This window comes from Dipodomys spectabilis, unplaced genomic scaffold (assembly GCF_019054845.1).
Source record: "Dipodomys spectabilis isolate Male_0828 unplaced genomic scaffold, ASM1905484v1 ptg000089l, whole genome shotgun sequence".
Classification (NCBI taxonomy): Eukaryota; Metazoa; Chordata; class Mammalia; order Rodentia; family Heteromyidae; genus Dipodomys; species Dipodomys spectabilis.
This window is the reverse complement of record NW_024870766.1, coordinates 17,836,688-17,861,740: the sequence shown is the minus strand read 5'-3', so window position 1 is coordinate 17,861,740 and position 25,053 is coordinate 17,836,688. Positions and strand designations below refer to the sequence as shown.

Below are 25,053 nucleotides of genomic sequence, written 5' to 3'. Positions count from 1 at the left end.
GATTCTGTCAGAAGACATAATTGAAGAGAGATTATTGAAAAACTGTTTGCAAAAGTATAAGAGTGAGGAAAATCAACAGTTTTAGGTGGAGTATTGCAATTCTCTACATGACTGACAACTCCTGGGCAAGAAGGGATAACAAAAACAGGAGTTACCAGAATTTGTATGAGGGGATAAGCTAGCCCTCAGGAGAGATGACATTTGGTAGAGAAAAAAACCAAATCATGGTCAAATGTGTCTTTCTTCTGTGTAGTGCAAAAATCTCATCTCCTGTGCCTCTTAAGGAGGAATATTCTGATATCAAGACTAACTGGATTCTTTATTCATCCGCCTTTAGTTCACATAGTTGGATTTTGACTTTCTTTGTTTGTGCCAGTATTTCTGATTGTTCTAATTTTTCTTATGAGAAGAAATACCTCCCTTTGTTTCCACATTATAAATGGATTCCAGCTTCTCACTCATGCTGCCTATTACAAGAAATTCATTCCATTTTTTCTTCTGGAAGAACATGGACTTTTTTTTTAATTTGGATTTATTGCCTTCTGGGCCTGCTGAATAAATGTCATTCTAATATTTCTTTTGTAAAAAAGTGATCATAAGAATAGTAAGCAATTACATTACTGAGTTAGTTCAATCCTTTTTTATATCCATCATTGTCTTTTCTCTTTGGCTCTCATGCCCCTTGTTTAGATAAATGATGTCACCCACAAATTAATGCAACAATGACATCTTTCTCTATGTGTTAACTTTTTCTACCTAACTCTAGAATACCTTACCTGACTACTGTGGAGTGGGCCCTTACATTTCATATAGACTGATCAAAGATGGGATACAAATCTTTAATTGCAAAATTAGCTCATCTTTAGAGGTAATATATTCTGAAAGTCAATCTTTAATACCTCGAAGTAAGAGAAATCTTTAGCTGCCATCAGTATTATTCCAACTCTGTTCTGCTGATGGTTTTTGCTGTTTGAACTGATGCAGAAGCCACTGCAGCCAGAATACCAGCAAGTACTGCTAGTGCCAGATGAGCCAGTATCAGTGATGAAAGTGGAACCACCTGTACCCCATCTTCCCTACATATCTACAATCTGAAGCAGACCTAAGCCACAAAGACAGCTAGGGGAGACATAAAACCACACTGGCACCGAGTCCTGGACAGGAAGGACTTTATACCCTAAAAAGCACATTCCACAAATGTATTTTCAAAAGAAAAAGGCTGTGTGCATTATGCTAGCATAATGATGTCAGGAACAAATGACCTAAACGATTCTGCTCCATTTCATTTTCATTCACTGAGCCAAGAGCAATAAACCATAACTGTCATCCACATGCATCCATCTGGATGAGGCTTCAGAAGACCTAATTTTACTGAACAGACATGAAGAAGTCAAGTGCCTTTCAAGGAGGAATGCAAAGTGGCTGATAAATTTAACCAGGTCTTTGTCATAAGCATTAGAAAGAGCCAATTAACCAATACTTACTAGTTTCTACTTTAGGACTAGCTTTGTAGTAGGAGCTTTCTGGCACATAATAAATAAAAGGGAGCTCCCACATCACTGTTTTCCCCTTTCAAAATATCCCTAAGGTATGTATTCAAATGTTTTTCTTTTTCTTTCATGCTATTGCTTCTAACACATTTATAAGATTATTTCTTTGTTGCTTTGTATGTCCCTCCTCCAAGGTATAACACCTGCTTTCACTGTATTTGATGTTGGTATAATTTGTGGAGGGGAAGGGAAAAAACAAATCGTTTAAATAGGGATACAGTTGGACCCATTGCAACAATGAGATGTACAAGTCATTATGTAGAAAACGAACTTTACAACTTTGGTAGGGGGGAAGGAGGGAAAAAAGATTGGGTGAGGAGGGGGGTGGAAGATGGGAAGGGACAGGAAGGGGAAACAAAGGAGGAGGTTACAATGCTTGATAAGAAATGTACTCATTGTCTTGCCCATGTAATTGTAACCCCTCTGTACAGTATTTTCACAATAAAACAAAACAAAACAAAACAATATATATTCAGCCATCAGAAGGCTGCTGGAGAAAATCATTCAGCAAGGACATTAATACCACCTCTACAAATTTATAATTGTGCTGACTTTCTCTGGGTCTTCAACACAACCCAAAATCTATGTTCCACAACAGCTATTTCAAATCTTTCTCTCTGAGTCTATTCTCTTCCCACTCCTAACAGATGATATTCAGGTAGGTAGAAGTCATCAAGTCTGGAACTTTTTCCATTCACTGGACCACAGTTCCAAATATGTCCTTGCCTATACCCACTCTCAGGACTTTCCTGCCAGTCATAATACATGGGTTCCTTTTCCCCTTGGGAGCTTGCTGTCCTTAACTCCTTATTCTTTGGTATCCTCTGCCCTCATTTGTGGGGCTTATTTTGGTTTATCAGCTTCTTGCCATCTGCAAGCCATATAGGCCTAAATTCCCTGACTGCTTGCTTTTTATGCTCTTACCATTTTCTCCCCTCTGAAGAGGTAACCTTGCTTGCTGTTAGAGAAAAGGAGCAAAGACTGCTCTAGCTACTTTGGGCTAATTCTGGAACATTGCTGTTTCTCTCTGGCATATCATATTTGTGAAAGTTCTCTTTAGATCTTGGGTCTTTCCACACTAAGAATGTATAATATCATGCTGAGTAAGTAAAATATTCTGTTTTAAAATAGTGTGCTTTATTATACTTACTCTTTTTAGTTATTTTTCTGTCTAGTTTCTTGAATTAACTTGTTTTTTATCTTTCTTATTTAAAAATATATTGTTTAAGCGGGGAGCCTGTAGATTACAACCTATAATCCTGGGTATTCAGCAGGCTGAGAGCTGAGGATTGCAGTTCAAAGCCAGCTTGGGCAGACAAGTCCGTGAGATTCTTATTTCCAATTAACCACCAAAAAGCCATAAGTGGAGCTGTGGTTCAAGTGGTAGAGTGCTAGCCTTTAGCAAAAAAACTCAGGGACAATGCCGAGGCAGTGTTTCAAGCCCCAGGACCAGCATATACACACATGTACAAACATATATTATTTAATTTAGTACAAATACTCTGAGTACTACTCTGTTAATCTATTAAGTTTTAAAGAACTTCTCATTTTCACCTTACTTTAAAAGTTTATAATTTTAGTGTTAATTTCTGCACCTTAGGTGTTATTTAGAGATATAATTTCTTATTCTTTTGCTAATGTTTAATTTTACTTAATTGAAAGAGAAACAGATTATATGGTTTCCGCTTTCAAATGTATCTCAGAATTTCAGATATTTCTTTTTTATTTGATTTCAGTTTTAGTTTCAGCTTTTGTAACTACTTCGTGGGTACTGGAAAATAATGCCCAGATGTTTAATGCTTTTTTTTTTCTATTTTCCATACATTTTTTCTTTCATCAAAATAAAATATTATCATTTTTCCATTTAAATTATTTTCATCTTGAATCCTATTCTATATGGAATTAATATTGCCATATTTGCTTTCATTTTTATTGGAATCTACCCTGGATATCTGTTTTAAGAAACTTTATTTCATTCATTCCAGGTCATTTTGTTTTAGACATGTCTGTTATTCAAAGCATATGACTGAATGGACTTTAAAAATACAATAGAGCTTTTAGCCAGCTGCCAGTGTCTCAGGCCTGTAATCCTAGACACCTAAAAGGCTGCTATCCAAAGGATGGTAGTTTGAGGCCAGTCCAGCCAGAAAAATATCCAGGACTCTGTCTCCAGAATAACTAGAAAAAAAGCAGGAAGCATGGTTCAAGTGATAAAGCACCAACAAGGCAACCAAACTGACTAAGCACAAGGTACTGAGTTCAAATCCCAGCGCTACCTCCCTCCTCCAAACATGCCTTTTTATGTCTATTGCTAGGGGAAAAAAGTACTTTTATTATTGGCTCACATTCTGACTTTTTTTTTCTATTTCCTATCTATTATTCTTTCTTTGTTGACTTTGTTCTTTAATCTGAAAATCAAGAGAAAATCTTTAAAGTCCAGAGCAAAAATATAGGCTGCTTACAAAAGAATAAGAAGTCTCATGTCAATGGACTTTGCTTTGGCAATGCAGGACATGACAAAGAAACACAACAATAGTTTTGAGGAGAAATTATTTTTAAACTAAACTTCAATGACAGCCAGACTTGGTGGAAAAAGGACATTTTCAAGCATGAACACAGAGGGTTTCTACAGGACTTCAGAAATGTAAGACTTGAGTGAGATGCCATGAAGGAAGAGGGTTTATCAGGTCCTCCTCTGTACCACAATTTTTCATAGTTTTGACTTTTTGAATTTGGGGATCCTGAATTTGGAGCAGGGTTCAGCAAGTGATAGCTATATAACAATTCCACACTGCTGTAATTTTTTTTATAAATGAAGTTTGAGGGAACACAGCTATGTTTGTTCACTTGCATATTTATGGATACAAATTGCAAACCCTAAAATCAAGGATAGAACTAGGGAGGAAACAGAGGTCCATGGGGTTTAAGATTAACCTTAAGATTGGCCTTAACTTAATGACCCTGAATGTGAGTTATGCCTTAAATTTCACCCACTAGCCAATCCCCTAACCTCATCTTGGTCCCTACTTTGCTAAAATATTTACTATGTGACCCTTGAAAGCTCCAGGCCAGAAGACCACATGGACACCGAGTCAAGTACAGCAAAGTTTATTGTCAGAGGTGCCTTTCAGGCTGGGCTCAATACTTGTCATTGTGCAAAGTGGGTATCTTTATAAGGCCAAGAGCTAGGGATGGAAGAGTACTCTGCGGTTGCAGCTGAAGCCAAAGACAGCACACAGCCATGGTGGGGTTTACTGATTGCAAAGTCTTGGCAGAAGGCATTTTGCTGCTGTAGCTAGAGGTTACTGGGTGCCTATGTAGGAGTTAACAATCCGGGTCAGGTCTGGTCTTTTCACCTGATTTTGGGGGAAAGGGCTAAAGATCTAAAATAGAGGTTGTTGAGTCAAAATAGAAGAGGACAACCCTTAATAGAAATTGATACCTGGTTTAAACTATCTCTGAAATTGTTTGTATGACCAGGATAGTTTTTTAAGAGCATGTTACAAACCATGCTTTTCTGCATTTGGTTCTCTCGGGTTATTGAGATATGCTTTTGCTTTCATGGTTCATTATTTTTAGATGCATTTTTTTCTAGGTTATTTTAGAAAAGAAAAGGGTTGACTCTGTTTTGCTAAGCGATCTCATGTCAATTTAGTAAAACACAGACACGTACACAAAACATAAACTCCTTTCCTTTCATTTCTGTCTTCCCCTCCAATTTTCTTATAAATCGATTGTTCGGAATTTTACCTTTTGGGAATAAGTCTAACAGTACTACAGAGGACATAGCATAGTTTCTAACTACCTTTGGTCTAGTTCCTAAAAGGTTCATAAATATATCACTGGAAATTTCATTTGTATTGATATTTTCCTTCTCCAAGTCACTTCATATTCATTGCCTGTGGAATAGAACTAATACCTTTTCTTTTCTTTCATAGGCAAAGTGAAACTATTACTGACTTGTCACCTTGTATGTTCCAAAAGTGGTGCTAGGGGCTGGTATGACAATGGGGATGCCCTGCTCTCCTGGAAAGAACTCAGGCTTTGGCATGGTTACTGCTAGCTGCTTTTAGTCAGCTATTTGATAAGAAATGAGACAACAAAGCCCAGCAGAAAGAACTGAAAATCTTGTGTTTTGACAGAAAAGGGAGGTAAAGAAGGGATAGTATTTGAAGATATTAGCACCATTAAAAAGTAGCTTAGGCTGGTGCTAATGGTGCACTATAATCCTAGCTGAAGGCTAATTAGTATCTGAGGATCCTTGCTTACAGCCAGTCTGGCCAGCAAAGACCATGATACCCTAACTCCAACTACCTGCCCAAAAGCTGGAAGTAGAACTGGGGCTCAAATGGTAGAGCACCAGCCTTGGTCCTAAGTCCCAGCCCAAGTACGCGCGCGCGCGCACACACACACACACACACACACACACACACACACACACACATGCACGCATGCGCACACACACACACCCCTAGTACTTCACAATAGAAAGATACTTTTAGGTCATCTCAGAAATGGCCTACCCCCACCTATCACAGGCTCCAGAATATAAAAGTCAAAGCACATTTAAAGACTTTCATTGAGCTGGGCACCTGGTGGCTCCTGTCTGTACAGTAACCCTAGCTACATTAAAGGCTGAAGTCTCAGGATTGTGGTTCAAAATCAGCCCAGGCAGGAAAGTCTGGGAGACTCTTATCCCCAATTAACCACCAAAAAGCCAGAAATGGAACTGTGCTCAAGTGGTAGCTTTGAGCACAAAACTCAGGGACAGAGCCCAGGCCCTAGGACTAGCATCAAAAAGGGGGGGGGAGAGATAGAGAAAGAAAGAAAGGAGGGACAGAGACAGAGACAGAGACAGAGAGACAGAGAGACAGAGACTTTCCATGGAGAAAATAGCATAGTTATCCCTAGGAAACCCTACTTGGCATAGAGACACCTAAGAATATGTTTCCAAGCTGATGGCTCACCCCTATAATCCTAGTTACTCAGGGGACTGAGATCTGAAGATCATGGTTCCAAGCCACCCCAGACAGAAAAGTCCCCATGAGACTCTTATCTCCAATTAACCACTTAAAAACAGAAGTGATGCGGTGGCTTAAGTGATAAGAGTGCTAACCTTGAGCACAAAGAGGCTCAGGGACAGTGCCCAGACCCTGAGTTCAAGCCCTACAACTGACAAAAAAAAAAAAAGACTGTTTTCACAGCATTAATTTCGCCATTGTTAGTCAAACACCTATACTAAAAGGCTGCTGAAGCCATGGTCAGATTAGACCCAGCTACTGCTTGAACTGGTGGCAGACTTTTACATCATTTGGGTGGTACTTGTTTTTGCACGTCTGCGGAATGCAAGAGTTCTGAGATTGTGGGGGCTTTCACCCAGATTCAAAGGAAAGCAGGGAGGCCAGCAATGGCTGGCAAGATTGGGATAGCTGCAGATAACTGAAAGAGAAACTACGAGAGAAAAGCTGAAGATGCAATGGAGATCCACGGAAGTTGTGGATGCCAGAAACATGGGACACCTGCTAGGGAAAGCTAGGTTCCATGAGAGAGCAGAGACAGCTCAACAGAGAGGCCAAGTGGGTTGCAAATGTCCAGGCCATAAAAGCAGGGCTGCTTAAGCCATCTGAAGTTCACATCATACCAATGTATGCTCCAGATGTCAAACACTAACTTAGAGATCTTGACACTCCTTTCTAGTTTTAAGTCTGATAGCTGAAGTTCACATTTGTCACTTATTGATTGAGTGAGTGTGTGTGTGTGTGTGTGTGTGCATTGCGCGCGCATGCTGATAATGTGGCTTGAGCTCAAGGTCTGGGCACTGTCCCTTAACTTTTTCACTCAAGGCTGATGTTTTATGCTTAAGCCACAGCCCCACTTCTAACACTTAGGTAGTAAATTGGAAAAGACTCTCATAGACTTTCCTACCTGGGCTGACTTCAAAGTGTTATCCTCAGAGCTCAGCCTCCTGAGTAGCTAGGATTACAGATGTGAGCCACCAGCACCCAGCTTATCCTTCCTTTGTTTCCTTTTGTTTTTTCTTTCTCTTTCTTTTGTTGATGGTACCAGATTATTGAATTCAGGAATATCTGCTTGTTAAGGCAAGTGCTCTGCCTCTTGAGACATGTGTCTTAGCCATATTTGCCTTATTTGTTTTTAAATTAGATATTTTGTTTTTGTTTTCTACCTTTATTTCCCATTTTATTTGGTTAAAATTAGAAGCAGAAATTGATACACTGTAAAGCAGCACATCTAAACTAAAGAGGCAGGAAATTTTAGATTTGCTGTGTAGCCTACCTAGATTGAGAAAATGTCTTGCAGAATTTCAGATTTGCAAAAGAGATTCACATCAGATTGACAATTCAGCATTGCCCAGAAAATACTAGAGCATTGCACAGTAAGACAGAGACATTTTGCAATGGAATGCCCATAGACAATCTACCATACAGGTGACCATTATTCTACTATGCCTGTACTTCTGATTGAGACGCAATAGTTCTCCCTTTGTTGGGGGTGGGGGTTATTGAGAGCTCAGCCAGAGGAGTCATTATACACGTACTACCCGCAAAATAATTCGGTCCATGAAGACCTCCGTCTCTCTGTAGATGAGTTTTCGAAGGAAATTAGGACACTGGGAGAGCCTCACAGGGTCTTGTATATTTAAGGAAAAGATCTAAGTTTAATTTTTAAAATCTCCTCTTATAATAATTGTTTCTAGTTGGTAAATCTGGAGATTTGTTTTTTTCTTTGTGTTTCATGCTAATCTCATAGTTCTAAACTAGCTCAAAGTTGGTCTGACACACAAAAAAGTGTGGGCTTACTATATAATAATTTCTATCTTTAGCATTGTGGTTTTCTGTTGGTAATGTGAGATCTGTGTAATACACCTTTGCATTGCTATAACAAAGAGAGAGAAAGGGAGGGAGAGAGAGGGAGAGAAAGAAAGAGGGAAGAGAAAGGGGAGAGGGGGGTAGGGAGGAAGGGAGGGGGAGAGGAGGAGGGAAAGAGGAAGAAGGAAGAGAGGGAAGGAAGGAGAAGGAGAGAGGGAGAGAAGGAAGAAAGACTGAAAAGGGGAGGGAGGAGACAGGGAGAAAGGGAGAGAAGGAGAAGACTGGGAGGGAGGAAAGAGGGAGGGAGAGAGGAACTGAGAGGGGGAGAGAGGGAGAGGGGAGAAAGGAAGTGAAGGAGGGAGGGAGAGAGAGAGAGAGGAAGAGAGAGAGATCCAAAGCACAGCAACTTCATGGCCATCTTTTCCTGTGGAGATTTCTGTGAAGACTGAGATGAATAACTTATATGGGCCTTAATCCAGCTTTTAACAAGCAATGACAATACCTGTGGAAGATTAACATTTTCTTACTTGCACTGATATTAAGCCTTTCATTTTAAAAACCTCGAATTACATTCAAAGATTGTAAGATAAAGATTTGCTGTTAAAAAAAAATGCTACCATAAACAAAGCCTACTTTGTAATCCGAATCCCTCATTTTTTTCCCTGTATAAAATAGCATAGAACAATGCTCAGTTGTAGATAATGTAGATTCCAGAAAGCTAAGAATTTGTCATGCAAGTGAAGTAGGTTACAAAAATTTTACATGAAGAAAAGAAGCACCAAATTCACAGGGGCAAAATCATTTTTTCCTTCTTTTAATTGCCACATTTGAATTAATGAAACAAAATTTCTCAAACTATTTGTTTTTTTGTTTGTTTGTTTTTTTTTTTTGGGGGGGGGTCTGATCATGGGGCCTGAACTCTGGGCCTGGGCACTGTCCTTCAACTCTTCAGCTCAAGGCTAGTGCTCTACCACTTGAGCCACAGCGCCACTTCCAGCTTTTTTCTTTTTGCTTATGTGGTGCTGAGGAATCGAACCCAGGGCCTCATGCATGCAAGGCAAGCGCTCTACTACTGAGCCACCTTCCCAGCAAACTATTTGTTTTTTTTTAATAATTTTTAAAAAAATTTATTTGTTATTGTAAAGATGATATACAGAGTTTACAGTTACATGTCAGATAAAAAGTACATTTCTTTTTGAACAATGTCACCCATTCCCTCACTCTCTCCCAGCTTTTCCCTCCCATCCCGATCCACAAGTTGTGTAGTTCATTTTCAACATAGTGTCTTTCCCCAGTAAGCAATTCAGTTAACAAAATAACAACAAGAGTCTTGTGTCCCACCTCATTGCTGAAAATAATTCTAAATGAATTAGCAGAGGTTAATACCTTGCTTAGTGAGGATTGAAGGTATGCACTTCCAAGACTAGAATCTGGATTCTACCCGTATGGGTGGAGGAAAGAACACATAACTGACAATAAGTTTGGACCTGGGCCTTTTATTTGAAAAGTCGTAGTTGTGCTCTGTTCCCTTGAGATAAATGCCTCTAGATTCACAAGTTCCATACTATTGATCCTCCCCCCCTCTACACACACACACACACACACACACACACACACACACACACACACACACGCGCACACACACACACACACACACACGCGCACACACACACACACACACACACACACACACGGGGTGGGGGTGGGGGGGCGTGAAGTCTAACTGTGTATCTAAGATAAGGCAATTAGAAAAAGCAATACAAATAAAGGCTAAAAGTTGCCTAGGGATGAAAGGATGCAGTTGTTTCATGGGTGCTGAGTTTTAGTTTAGAAAGACGAAAATGTTCTGGAGATAGATGGTTGTAGAACAGTGTGGATGCACTTAATGCCACCAAAATGAGGTTAAAAATGAGTAAAATGGCAAATTTTATCACAATTTTGTTTTCTTCATCAGTCGTGGGCCTGAACCCTGGGCCTGGACGCTGTCCCTCAGAGACACATCTGGCTTTTTCTGCTTATGTGGTGCTGAGGAATCGAACCCAGGGCCTTATGCATGCAAGGCAAGTGCTCTACCACTGAGCCACCTTCCCAGCCTCCTTATCACGATTTTTTAAAACCCCAAATCTTCACGTATGGAGCATGGGAATTGAGTAGCTGAGCACAGGGAATCTCACTTCTATGCAAAAAATGCAACTGTTGGGGGAGGTGAGCCCATCGGCTGTCATTTCACTTCGTGATCGGGGATTGCTAGCTCATTCCGGAGTTAACAATCACAATGGTGATTTAAAGGGGGAGGGGGGGGCTCGCTGACACCCTGGGATTCGATCCGCTCACGGAGGGGGAGGGCTGGGCCCAACCGCAGCCTTCCCTGGCAGGCTCTGTTCAAAGCATCCTTGAAGGGAGCCCGGAGCCCAGACCGCCGGGGAGGGATGGAAGCAGACCCACGCGTCCGATCAGGGGGACCCCACGATTTCGGTGAGCCCGAAGCCACCGAGGGGGCCCGAGGATGCTCAGACAAAGGTAACTCGGGCGCGCGCGGGGACGGCGGGCGGCCGGGGAGGCTCCGGGCCCAGCCGAGCGGCGAGACGCCGGCAGGAGCCGGGGCCGAATGAGGCAGGACTGGGTAGCAGCAGAGCAAGGTCCCGCCGGCCGGGACGGGAGATCCCGCTGCCGGCGGGAGGGACGAGGCCGGGAACGCCCTCCCATAGGGCTCCGCCCCTCCGCGTGAGCCCGAAACCGAGGCGAGTGCCGAGGTCACGCGCCACAGCCGCCCGCAGCCCGGGCCTCCGCGGGCCCCAGAGCGGCTGAGGAAGAGCGCGTGCCTCACGTCCTCGCCGAGGCCCCGCCCCCCGCGCTGCGCACGCGCGGCCGCGCCCCGCCCCTGGTCTCCGCCGGGGGCGGGGCGGGGCCGGGAGCAGAGCCGGGAGGCCGCGGGGAGCGCGCGCCAGCCGCCGCCGCCGCCGCCGCCGCCGCCGCCTCCGCCTCCGCGTCACGGCTCCCGCCCCGCCCTCCCGGAGCCCCTCCCCACGCTCGGTTTCTCCCCGGTCTCCCGCCTCCTCCGACCGGGTGGTGACTTAAGCCACGGAGCGCGGCGAAGCCCTTATTTTTCCTCCTTCCTCGTAGCCGCGCCGGGGAGCTCGCGGCGGGCGGCCCCTCCGCTCCGGCCCGAGATGAACGCGGCGGCAGAAGCCGAGTTCAACATCCTCCTGGCCACCGACTCCTACAAGGTAGCGGCTGCGGCGGGCGCCGGCGTCCCGGGGCAGCGCGAGGCTGCGGCCGCCGGGGCCGGGGCGCGGGGCGCGGCGGGATGGGGCAGGTGGAGCCGGCGCCGCAGTGGAGGAGGTCGGCGGAGGAGGGATGGAGGCTCGGGAGGCTGGAGGCGGGGCCTGCGCTGCGCGGTGCGCCGCGAGGGCTCGCCGGCGTGCCGGGGCGCACGCCTCCCCGGGACCCGGCCTCTGCGCCCTGCGCTGGCCCAGGCAGCGGTGACTGGTTAGGTAACGGCCCCGGGTCACGGCCTCGGTGGGCGGAGCGGGCTCCGGAGCCGAGCAAGGTCCCGCGCGCCCGCCCGCCCGCCCCTGGCCGGGCAGGTACGTCCCTTCCAGGGGAGGAAGGTGGTGGCGCCCTCCCGGCACGTTGCCCGGCCCAGCCTGGGGCACAGGGCGGTGGACTCACGTCTGTCCCCGGTGGCCGGGGTGCATTCTCCGGTTCATCCTGCTGGGCCGCGTGCATCTCCAGCTCTCGTGCTGACCGTGCTCCTGCGCCTGACCCCGGGGTGCGGGGGCCACGGGGTCGGCGCTCCTTTAGGGTCACGACGGGATTTCCGTGAAAAGGAAACTGAAACTCGCGGAGATTTAAAGGAATTGGAGTTTTCACCCTGCAGAACTTGTGGAGAGGAAACGGCACGCGTTGCTTTAATATGCCTATTGGATGCTTGCATGCTTAGCTGCCCCATTAATTTTGGTTGAAACTCAAGTCAAACTCACAAAGAGACAGAAAAGGGGGGGAATCACTAGAGGGAAAGCCTCGCCAGCGTCTCCAAATTATACAAAGGGAACTTTGATACTTTGACTAACTTTGCTTAGCCAAGAGGCTTGCTTAAAAGGTGAAATGTCAGAGGTCAGAAATACTAATCGTAGAAAATAAATTTTTAGCTTTTAAGTTACATGGAGCAACATGGTAATTTTTTAATACAGTAATTAGCCTAGTATTCTTGTGTCTGTCTGGATTTTCTCTGGATTCTATTTATTATTTATTTATTATTTGTCTGTACTGGGGTTTGCAGTTAGGGTGCTGTGGTCTGGCTTTAACCCACAAGGCTGGCACTCTACCACCTGAGCCACACCTCCTTTAATTGGAGATGAATCTCTCCTATTGGTCTGCCTGGACTGGCTTTGGAATCTAGACCCTCATCAATCTCCTGAGTAACTGGGATTATAGGTCTGAGGGTACTGACACTGGGTTTGTGTTTTATTTTTTAAACCTCAAATACTGGAGAGAATTCCATTTTATTTCAGTACTAGTTCAATTTTTTTTTTTTTTTTTTGCAGTTAGATTAGGATTCTGTTATACTTGGATGAATTTCCATTGAGTGTCAAGTCTCTGTAAGGGAATTTAAAGAAAGAAATCTGTACTAATGCAAGGGCATGATCATTTCTAGTATGGTTCTTCACCTGACCCTAAAACTTCTGCTTGAGTTCTCTTAGTTCAGTTACACTGCTTTTGGTATCTTTATTAATGATGTTAGGGTTTCATCCATTGCTTTTAACTCTTTAAAATAATTTTCAGATTCTTAGCTCATTAGCTGTGGAGTAAATTACTGAATTGTAAGTGGGAAATGTAAATAAGTCAGAAGCAAAAGGGAATGCAGGTCCTGGAGCGGTTTTAAGGAATGTAGTGTTTTTATTTTGTGCTGATTCTGGGGCTTGAACTCCTCAGGGTTTGAGCTCAGTCCCTGAGCTTTTGTGCTCAAGGCTAACACTTATGACTTGAGCCACAGCTCCACTTCTGGCTTTTTGGTAATTAATGGGAGATAAGATTCTCATGGACTTTTCTGCCTGAGCTGGCTTCAAACTGCACCTCAGCCTCCTGAGTAGTTAGGATTTCAGGCAGTTTGGTCAAATTTGTTAAACATCAGTTTGTGGGTAGGGAGTGAGTGTAGTTAAAATAATGAGTTACCTTAAAATTCTATTTGGGTTTGTGGTCCTGTTTTCATAATACTGGGGATTGAACTCAGGGTCTCTTGCTTGCTAGGTAAGTGCTCTACCAGTTGAGCCACAACTCCAGCCTCCGTCTTTGCCTTGATTGTTTCAAGGTAAGTTCTGGTTTACACCAGCGTTGGCCTGGGGTGAGATCTTCTAACTTGTGCTTTCCCTCCACTGAATAAGATGGAGTCTTGTGTATTTTTATGCCTAGGCTGGCTTTGAACTCTCAGAACTAGCTACCCTTAAGTTTTCTAATCTTCTAGCAAATTATACTTACTTGCACTATTAGAATTTGTACCTACGTAAATTTTTACCAAATCAGGCTGTTACATTTTATCCTTTTTCTTAACATGAAATATTGTCAGAAGATTTGCATCTTGGTTTTGTTTTTTCACTTTTCCCTCTAAAAGTCCCTTCAAGGGGATTCAGTCAGGTTGTTATTTTTATACCAGTGGGTTACAACAATATACTAACATACAGGATTTTTGTATTCCACAATCAGATTTGGTCATTGAGTTTCTTTTTCCTTGCCTTTTGAATGGTCCTTGCAGTTTCTAGTTTTGCTTTTTTTAATCATAGGCAAAAAAGAAGCACAGTGTTAATCTTGAGGTTGAAAGTGATGACACTATTTGGAAATTGCTGTAAAATGTTACAAATCCATATCAGTTCTCACAAACTCTAGGCAAACATCTGTATGTTAATGGGAAAAGTTAAATATGTTGATTTCTTCTAAAATTGAAGGAGGAATTATTGATTGCCCAAGCACTGCATGAAGGGATTTTTGGTACAGAGGTGGACATGTACGCACATGGCAACATGTAGGAAGGTAATCCACAACAATTTCTGCTAAAGGTGGAACATTTGAAATTCATTGTTTCTGAAATCTCATACTTATTAAACCTAATGTGTAACTAAGAACATGGGCAAATGTGGTTCTTCAGTTTTCAGGACTTTTTGTAAGTATAAGGGACCTAATCTTAACTTAAATACTTTGTTGATCATTTATGTTTTCAGAATAGCTTTAGGCAACATTGTTCTGCACTAAGTGTATTTACATTGTGCTAAACCAGCTAGGACTGAAGGTGCCAATTGTAGCCATCAGAGTGCTTCAATAACATTTGTAAAACAGATAGGTTTGCTTCACTTTAAGATAGCCATTGATTAGTTTCTAAATAATTAGAGCATTTAAAGATGCTTGTCCCCTGTCATTCCCCCTCCCCAGTGTGTACACTTGGTTTGTTACTACAGCAGAGAATATTTTCAGAATGTCTATTTTTATCTGTAGTAGTAAATTAATAGAAGACATCAATTATACTATAAAGGACATAACACACAGAAGTAATCCTTACACAATGTGTGGTTTACATCATATCACATTATTTATGAACCGAGCTGTCCAGTGTACCTTGCTTTTCAAAAGGCCTTTTATAAGCTGGTTAACTAGAACTCATATGGTTTCAATCATTTCAATTATTTAATATATATTAAAGACTTATCTGGCATTGTAAATGAAGACAGTGATGAGCAGTGTATACAACTCACGATGTAGGAAGATTGATTTTAGAAATGTTTCAAAGAGCTGTCCAACTGATTTACAGTAATGAAACAGTCGAGATTTTGTTTTTCTAATGTCTTAATTAAAAAACCTAGAAATTTGAGTTACTTGAGGAAAATATTTTGGAGATGAGAATCATGTGGGCCAGTTCTATCTGGAACATTAGCCTCCCATGTCTTCCTCTGAGATGTTCCTATTTCTCATAGCTGCCTCTTTGTCACTGCTCCTAAATGAACACTAAAGTACTAGTATAATGGCTCCCATGGTAGCCTGACTTTAGTCATAAAGAGGGTACTGCTGAAGTTTGTACCTGGGAAACCACTTATCAGTCTAGTGATGATATATATATCATCTGGGCTGGGAAGGTGGCTCAGCGGTAGAGTGCTTGCCTTGCATGCATGAGGCCCTGGGTTCAATTCCTCAGCACTACATAAGCAGAAAAAAGCTGGAAGTGGTGCTGTGGTTCAAGTGGTAGGGTGCTAGTCTTGATCTGAAGAACTGAGGGACAGCGCCCATGCCCAGAGTTCAGCCCCCATGACCAACAAAATAACTTTAAAAAAAAAAAAAAGTCTATCTATTGTAGGGCTAGTGCATCATCTTCTAATGCCCTTAGATACTGTATATACAACTAGACTTGCTCAGTGGTCTTGAATATATTATCTCATATGCTCTTTTTTTAATGTTAGCAGTTAAAACTAAAAGTATAACTGGAAAAAAGTAAGTTAGTAATAGTTGCCTCTGGCTATATGATCTCATAATGAGAGGAAAGATGTTGGAAGGATATCAGAAAACTTCCGGGGGCTCTAGAGAAGCAGCTAAACAACATTATATCTTACTCTCCCAGAAAGATTCTACTCAAATTTGTCTGTGCTTTTCCCCCATGAATTAATCATACTATAAACAAGAATACTTAGCCTTGGCAATACAAAATTTTGATATAGATTGCTTACCAACAAATACTGCACAGTGGAAAAGGCGCTCCACTTATTACCCAGAATATCTTAGCTTATCTTTTTTTATTTCCTTGGCAAATCTGTCACAATGCAGACACTTAAGTTCTGCTACAAAGTATCTGTTCTTTACCACTCTTGTGTTAATATTATATAGATGCTCTTCGCTGTGGGAGGTCTGTGTAATAGTAAAGTTGGCTGGAGTTATATCAGAACTTTGTCTATACCTAATCAAGATTTTTTACTGTTTTTTTGTGGGGTTTTTCTTTGGGGGGAGGGGAAGTGTTGGTCGTAGAGCTTGAACTCCTGGCCTGGGCACTGTCCCTGAGCTCTTTTGCTCAAAGCTAGCATTCTACCACTTTGAGCCACACCTCCATGGACTTCTGGTTTTCTGGTGACCTCTTGGAGCTAAGAGTCTCTCAAACTTTCTTGCCCAAGCTGGCTTTGAGCCACAATCCTCAGATCTGGGCCTAATGAAAAATTTTACGTTTATCATAGAACCATTTTCTCTAGAAGTCAGAGCAGTGTTAAAAAGTGAATGTGATTTAACAGCATCCTTTTTGTATTTAATTTTGAATTCTGTGAAATTTCTTGTAAGTATTACTTACATTCAAGACGGATTTGATTTCGTTACAACACTTGATTTCTCCACTCATTCCCTCAGTCTCCATTGTCTTCCTCATATCATAAATGACACCATTATTGATCCTGTTGCTCAAGCCAGAACTCTAGTTGGTGTTTTTTTTTTGTTTTAACAGAGTTAGGGTTTATAGTCTCACACTTTCTTACATGGCTGGCACTTTGCCATTTTAGCTATGCCTCCAGCCCAGCTTTTTGCTGGTTATTTTGCAGATGAGTCTCAGGGCCTTTTCTACCCAGTCTGCCTTAAGCCATGATCCTCTCAATCTCAGCCTCAGTAGCTAGGACTATAGGTATGGGCCATCAGCACCCAGAAAAAAGGCATCATTAATACTTCTCCATTATTTTTTCCTATGTTCAGTTTGCCAGCTCTGTTCTCCTTGTTTTCCAAAATACTGGACCTGTTCTTTCTTCTACTGGTTTTGGATAGTAGCCTCTTAACTCCTGCTTTTGCTCTGAGCACCCTCTAATCCATACTCTACTTACTACCAGCCTGACTCTTTTAACATGGGAGCAGGAGTGTGTAATTTAGTGTTAGAACATGCACTTAGCATATGCAATATCCTTTACAATCTCCAGCATCAAAAACTTTTTGAAAAAAATGTGAATCAGATCATATTCACCCTAGCTGAAAGCATAGTTAGCTTCCTTTTGCACTTGGTAAAAAAATCAAAGCTCTACAGTAGCCTGAAAGCTTTGTGATCTTTTCCCAGCTTTCCTCTGACCTTGTCTAGTCTGAGCACCAACCGCAGAGGCCTCCTTCTGTTCTATCACTTGTGCCAAAGCATTTCTGTCTTGTCACGTAGGGCTTTCTGGGCATCCATTGTAAGTGGTTCCTAGGCCTCCTCTACTTCATCATTTGTACAATTTTTCAAAGCATCCTCTTGATCTGAAATTATTTATGTATTGTTTTTCTCATCCCCCCCCCCCCCACCAGTTGTTTGCCAGGGGACTTTGTCAGTCTCTTTTACTTTTCATCCCCAGCATATGGAATATAGTAATGCTAAGTACATAAGCAGTAAAGGTTATATAAAGTGTTATACAGAGGGGTTACAATTCCATAAGTCAGGTATGAGTACAATTCTTGGATGTTACCCCTTCCTTTGTTTTCCCCGTTTTCCCCTCCTGTCCCTGCCTACAAGTTATTCAATTTTCTGGTAAAGGTTCCTGACCAGATTAACAGTAAATGGAAAAAGAAGGCAATAAACTAGCAAAACTAGAGTTGTCATCTATTCATTATAAACTTGCTGAGTGTTAGGTATTTAGTAAATAGAAAATTATGTTTCATGGTTAGTTACCTGTGAATTTGTCTAACCAGTTGGAATTCTCTTAAGACTTCTAAGCATACCTTCATTTATAATTAAACAGCCTAAATGTTTAATATTAATCTTAAATAATACTTGTTTCAGAGAAAGCTCTTAAATATTTAGGGAAAAGTGAGTTTTACAGTACCAAAAAAAAAACCCAAACTGTAGTCTTAACACTTCAAAATTGTAATTATTGTCTATAACTGGAACTGTAATTATGTGATGGAAAAATTTAGTATGCTTTTCAACCCAGATGGAGCTAAATAGCTTAGAGCTATTTCTACTCAATTTTTGACTACTTTGTCTTCTCAGGAGAGGAAAATAATTTGCTTTATAGTATTTGAAAATCTGATAGAAGATGTACTAATAGATATCAGAACTATGGAGACCAGGCTAGGGGGTTGGTTAGTAGTAAGAGAGGGGGTAGATGGATGAAAAAATGAACCAGGTACAACATAGCCAGAATACTTAATGTACACAGGTGATAAAGTAATTGGGAATCATGAAATTAGTCTCTTGGAGGGAACTGACCAGATGATGAAAAATGGTAGAAGGGGTGACTGATCAAGAACTGGCTACTTAGACATGTTCAATTGTAATCCCCTTGTACAACCTTTTAAAGTTGAGAAAATAAAAGACTAACTGTAGGTCAAACCAGAATGGATGCCGTGAGATATGCTTGTGGTCTGTATGTCTTTTATCAGGGTGGCTATCCTCATTACTTAGTTCCATTGCAGGAATTAGACTTATTACATTATAAATTGGACATTTTTGTGTTTTCATACATCTTTAGGTGGAAGTTGTGTCTAATCAGTTTAATTGAAATAATGCTTTTAATAACATTTATTGCAGAAGTATAATAAATAATTATCCTGCTTTTGTGTTTTAGTAGGTTAAGACGTTTAATTGTTGTGGGTTCTCTGTTACTGCTCATTTAAGCTACTTCTTCCCTCTTAAAAAGTGAGATCAACATACATCTGGATTTTACTGAGCCCCCCCAGTGTCTTTCAGTATGTAAACATCTGTTATATCTGAGCAAAGCAGGGCCTCAAGATTCCAGTAGAACTTAGGTTCCAGTCACGTGTTACTATAAAGATTAACCCCTAGCATTGACTGTGTGTAACAGAAGAGAGGCTGTAAATAGGTCATTGGAGAAGGAAAAGGATGATTGTTCGTAAGTGTTGATGGAAATACATGTATTTTAGCATTGTCATGCTAAAGATTCTTTTTTTTTTTCCCCTGCTTATGTGGTGCTAGGAATTGAACCCAGGGCCTCATGCATGCAAGGCAAGTGCTTTACCACTGAGCCACCTTCCCAGCCAAGATTCTTTAGGATAAATCCAGATTGTACTGAGATTGAAGTTTGCAGCCAAGCAAAGGAAAACTTCCATCATTGCCATGATTGGCCCTGTACCTTAATCACCCAAGCTGTATCATTCCTATTCTTTCCACCAGGCCAAATATACATTATTCTTCTAGTCATTTTTTACTGCTAAAATGTTTTATTATAGTAAAAACACTGAAATAAAAATTCTGATGAACATTTTTAACTTTTAAACAAAATCCGATAAAAAAAAAAACTGTTGCTTTAACGTTTAAAAAGGAGAAATCTCTGCTAAGAAATCTTCATGACTCATAAATAACTGATCTTGTGCTGTATAGGGATTTGTTTTCCAGTTAGGATTTGAGAAAAAGAAAGATTATTAGATATATTTTATATATTTATGCTGCTGCTATTGCTTTTATGGCAGGTTTTTGTAAGTGTCACTGTGACAGCCATGAAGAACCATCCTCAGTATTTACTTATATGTAAATGAAGAAATAATTATGAGCCATCATGACCAAATATACACATTCAGATAGTAACACTACAATTATAGATTGAATATTCCTAATTCAAAATCCAAAACATTTTGTGAACGGTCACGATATCACAAGGGCAAAATTCCGTATTTGATGTGACAGGTCATGGTCAAAACATAGATACATTAAAAATAATGCATAAACTTACTTTAGGTTATGGGTACAAGGTATATATGAAACTAATAAATTTTGTGATTAGATGTGGGTCCTGACCCCCAGGGTATCTCATAAGTATATACAAGTATTCTAAAATCCTAATCAGAAGTGCCACTGGTCCCAAACATTTCAGATAAGGAGTACAAATACTTAACATGTCCAGATCTGTGGAGTTGGTTCATTCTTTAGTATTGGTTATACACCCTGTAGGGAGTTGCTTCTCATCTGAATGAAAAGTGGCTATTTCCGAATCCAAATGAGTTTCTTTGCCAACTCAGAGGCTTGGTACCTACTTAAGTTTGGTCTCTTGAGTTGAGGTTTTGATTTTAAGATAAAGTTTCATACTAGGTAATTGACTTTTTTATTCTGGATGAGAGGATGGGGGAGTTGATGAATAGCAAGCATGAAGTATGGTTTTCCTAGATTTGAAATAATTTCAAGCCTTTGGTTGTGATTCATATTCTCTTTGGTGTTTTCTAAAGTATTTCTCTCCATATAGGTTACTCACTATAAACAATACCCACCCAACACAAGCAAAGTTTATTCCTACTTTGAATGCCGTGAAAAGAAGACAGAAAACTCCAAAGTAAGGAAAGTGAAATACGAGGAAACAGTATTTTATGGGTTGCAGTACATTCTTAATAAGTACTTAAAAGGTATAACTTTTCCTAGTACATTTAAATCTCTTGCTTTTGTGTAACTTCATATTTTTCCATATGCTATTATTTGAAGCAAATTTTTGAGTAATGTATGATAGTTAGTTACTTAAACCATACTAGAGATTTTTTTAGGAAATTTGTAACCTGTTTAAGTTCTCATCTGTAGGTTGAATCCATTAAATCTTAGAATTTGACAGGTATATTTGGTGTGCTTGAGTTTGAGAAAAGTTTTCTTGAAAATAGTAACTTTCAGAATAAATTTAGGAAATCCAGTCATCTCAGAGGCTAATCTTGTTTGCTAATAGAATTTAGTTAATAAAGTAAAGGATTTATTATTGACTGGGAAGCATTTTGAATTATGGTAGCATTTACAACTAGAATATTTTTATGCTAGTCAGTTTTATAAGGACTCATCTTTCAAAACTATTTCTAATTGTGGACTTAAATTTCAAATGTATTGTAAATAAAACAAGAAAATCTCAATAATTTCTTTGCTGTTTCTAGTCTGTGTGAGTATATTAGAAATTTTTAAATAATAATTAGCTTGTAGTTTAAGACAGATTAAGCCTAATTTTGTTCAAGTAATATCTTTTCCATAATCTTGGCCTAAAAGATGTATATTATTGAAAACATAGCTAGATAGCAAAAATACCTCTTTGTAGCCAGGTGCCAGTGGCTCATGCCTCTAAGCTTCTCAAGAGGCAGAAACCGAGAGGGTCACAGTTCAAACCCGTGTAGTCAGAAAAGTCCATGTAACTCTGTCTCCAATTAAGAAGCAAAAAGCCAGGATATAGGTTTGGCTCAAGTGGTAGAGCATTAGCCAAACTGCAAGCTTCTCAAGAATGTGAGGTTCTAAGTTCAAGCCCCAGCCCTGGAAGCAAGATATTTTAAGTGCATCAACTATAAACTTTGTGTAGTTTCCAAAGATAGATAGTACACTTGAATTCAGTTTAAAAGCTATCATATGATGAATTACAACTGAAAGGTATGGATTGCTTGATCTAGGCTAGCATTGTAATTATTCTGTGTTGTGACTCATTTATTCCTCACACTATCCTCTAACTAGGTACTTTACCATTGTCCTTGTCCTTGTTTTACAGAAAAGTTAGCTAAAATGTACTTAGGGAGAGGGCAATAATTTGGTAATTGTGAAAATGATTGGTTTACCAGCCCTGAGGCATCATATCCCTTATGAATGAATACAATGGAAAGACTCATTTGAGAAGTATAAGTTGTGTTTTAATCATCTTGAATTTAAAGACTATCTTAATGTTTTTTAATACTATGCAAGTAATTTCTATTTATCTGTTTTTAAAATAAAGTAACATGTTTAAAGTGGTGACTAAGAGAACAAATTCCTTTTCTGACTGCTGTTGACAGGGTGACTTATTTAACCTCTCATTATTACTTTTTAAATCCATAGAATGAGTGACAATTCAGCAACTCACAGAATGCCTTTAGAAATGTAAACAGGACATGTATATCCTTTTAGGTAAAGTAGTGACCAAAGAAAAAATCCAGGAAGCCAAAGAGGTGTACAAAGAACATTTCCAAGATGATGTCTTTAATGAAAAGGGATGGAACTACATTCTTGAGGTAAAAAGTCATGTCATGTTTTGACCTGTTTTGGTTTTCTTAAAATTCACCATTTCTTGTCTATAGTTAACAGTTCTTTTCTACTCATGATATATGTTTAGGGTATGTGGCTATTTGGGGCATTCTTTTTTTTTTTTTTTTGATCAGCTGTGGGGCTTGACCTCTGGGCCTGGTGTTGCTGTACCTGAGCTCTTCAGCTCAAGGCTAGCACTCTACCACTTGAGCCACAATGCCACTTCCGGTTTTTGAGTGGTTAATTGGAGAGAAGAGTCTCACAGGGACTTTCCTGCCCTGGCTGGCTTTGAACCTCAATCCTTCAATCTCAGCCTCCTCAGTAGCTAGGATTACAGGTGTGAGCCATCGGCGCCCAGCTTTGGGGAATGCTTTTATTATTAAGTAGTTGTACAAAGGGGTTACAATTTCATAAACCAGGTTATGAATACAGTGCTACTTGGTCATTGTCATCCTTTCCCTTGTTCTCCCCATTTTCCTTCCTCCCATCTCTATCCTCAAGGTACATAGTTCATTTTTTACAAAATGTATATAGAATATAATGATTGCATTTGCTCACTATTTCTCCCTCCATTCCTGTGCTCCATCTAAAATGTTTTTACAAGTGAATTTAAATTTAAACTTCCTTTGAAAAGTAATTCATTCTTCTTTTTTTTTTTTTTTTTTTTTGGTCCGTCGTGGGGCTTGAACTCCTCTGGGCTTGGGCACTGTCCCTGCGCTCTTCAGCTCAAGGCTAGCACTCTACCACTTGAGCCACAGCGCCACTTCTGGTTTTCTAGTGGTTTATTGGAGATAAGAGTCTCATGGACTTAACTGCCTGGGCTGGCTTTGAACTGCAGACCTCAGATCTCAGCCTCCTGAGTAGCTAGGATTACAGGCATGAGCCACTGGCACCCGGCTAAGTAATTCATTCTTAAAAATACACATATGAACATATGTTTATTAGTAAAAATACATTAATTATTAAGACCTTTGTCATTTCAAAAGTTAGTTCTGCTTCCTTCACTAGAAAACTATCTAGAAAACTATCACTGCTTTGCAATGCTGAGAAATTTCTCTCATTGAATTGTTATGATGGTTTGGTGTAGATCAAGGGAGTTGATTTTTATTCTTCATTGTGCTACATTAATACTTTAATGTTTGAATTTTGCTTAAACATCTGAGTATTCAAAGATACAGAAATTGAATTATGAAGGATTGAATTTGTTCTCTGGTAGTTTCTATATTATGAACAAACAGGAATGGAATATGACAGTTCACAATGTTAATTGTTCATTTCTGTCGCACAAATGAGTCTTTTACATGGTACAGACAATATCAAACACACTAATCAGAAATACTTTCTCAAAAATACAATTTCACTCTTCGGTATTTATAGTAAGCACACACTACTATATACTTTAAGCTAAGTGAAATCTGGATTAACTCCTGCACTTGCCCCCTCTCCCTTCCCTATGATATGAAGATAAAATACAATGATGTTAGGTGCTATACTTACTGTTTCCAGTTGCTGGGGATGGTAAGTCTTCATTATGTACATTCAGGATACTTTAACTTTTTCCAGAGATAGTCTTATCTGGTCCCATTTCACAGCATCTAAGACCTAAAGCTGTTAACTAACTAGCCCAAGGCCTCCCAGTGCTTTTGAGTGCAAACCAAGCCTTGTAAGGCAGTATGTTTTCTATTCTTATCATGATGTAAGCAGTGCTTCTCATTGTGCATAGTTTTAATTGCCTTGTCCTAGGTTTTATAAATTGCTAGAATTTCTGAAACAACTTGCTTCCTACCCATGTTGCACATAGGGCCTGGGGTGGCAGGTCAATAGGAATGTGCTTGACTAGTGTGCCTAAAACCCCTGGGTTCATTCCTCATCAAAAATGAAAACAACACACACACACACACACACACACACACACAGGCACGCACGCACACACACACACACACACAGGCACGCACGCACACACACACACACAGGCACGCACGCACGCGCGCGCACACACACACACACACACAGGCACGCACGCACGCACGAGCAGGAGGGGAGCTGTACAAGTGTGGTTACAGTTAAATTCCTAGCAGCACTCTATGTAACAAAATAACATGCCTAATTTTAGAGGAAATTATTGAATTAGTAAGAACTCATATCAGACTTGAGTGTTGAATGCTAAGTTTCTATGATTAACCTGTCTGCTTTCAGGTCTACTGGCATAATAATACAAAACTTATTTGTATTGTTTTACTTTTGAATAGTAGTCACTTATCCTACTGTCTTTAGCCTTTCACTTGAGAAAGTGACTATAAAGTTCATTCTTGGAATACTTTTAGACTATGATGTTCCAATTTATGTAACAACAGAGAAAATACTGGGTTATTTTCTGGGGGGGAGGGGTCCAGTCGTGGGTCTGAACTCTGGGCCTGGGCACTGTACCTCAGCTCTTCAGCTCAAGGCTAGCGCTCTACCACTTGAGCCACAGCGCCACTTCTGGCTTTTTTCTTTTTGCTTATGTGGTTCTGAGGAATTGAACCCAGGGCCTCATGCATGCAAGGCAAGCGCTCTACCACTGAGCCACCTTCCCAGCCCTGTTTTTTGGGGTGTGTGTGTGTGTGTGTGTGTGTGTGTGTGTGTGTGTGTGTGTGTGTGTGTGTGTGTGTGTGTGTGTGTGTGTGTGTGTGTGTGTGTGTGTGTGTGTGTGTGTGTGTGTGTGTGTGTGTGTGTGTCTCTGTGTGTGTGTCTCTGT

At 40.7% G+C, this 25,053-nt stretch overlaps 1 protein-coding gene across 1 annotated transcript in view; it reads left to right on the top strand.

The window, feature by feature from the left end:
• The first annotated feature begins 11,357 nt into the window (after window positions 1–11,357).
• The window catches only part of Nampt (nicotinamide phosphoribosyltransferase), a 34,421-nt gene continuing 20,725 nt past the window's right edge, over window positions 11,358–25,053 (top strand). The window contains exons 1-3 of the mRNA XM_042684546.1: window positions 11,358–11,604; window positions 20,548–20,704; window positions 22,200–22,303. Coding sequence (XP_042540480.1) covers window positions 11,548–11,604; window positions 20,548–20,704; window positions 22,200–22,303 — 318 coding nt within the window. The 5' untranslated portion in view covers window positions 11,358–11,547. The remainder of the gene's footprint in view (window positions 11,605–20,547; window positions 20,705–22,199; window positions 22,304–25,053) is intronic.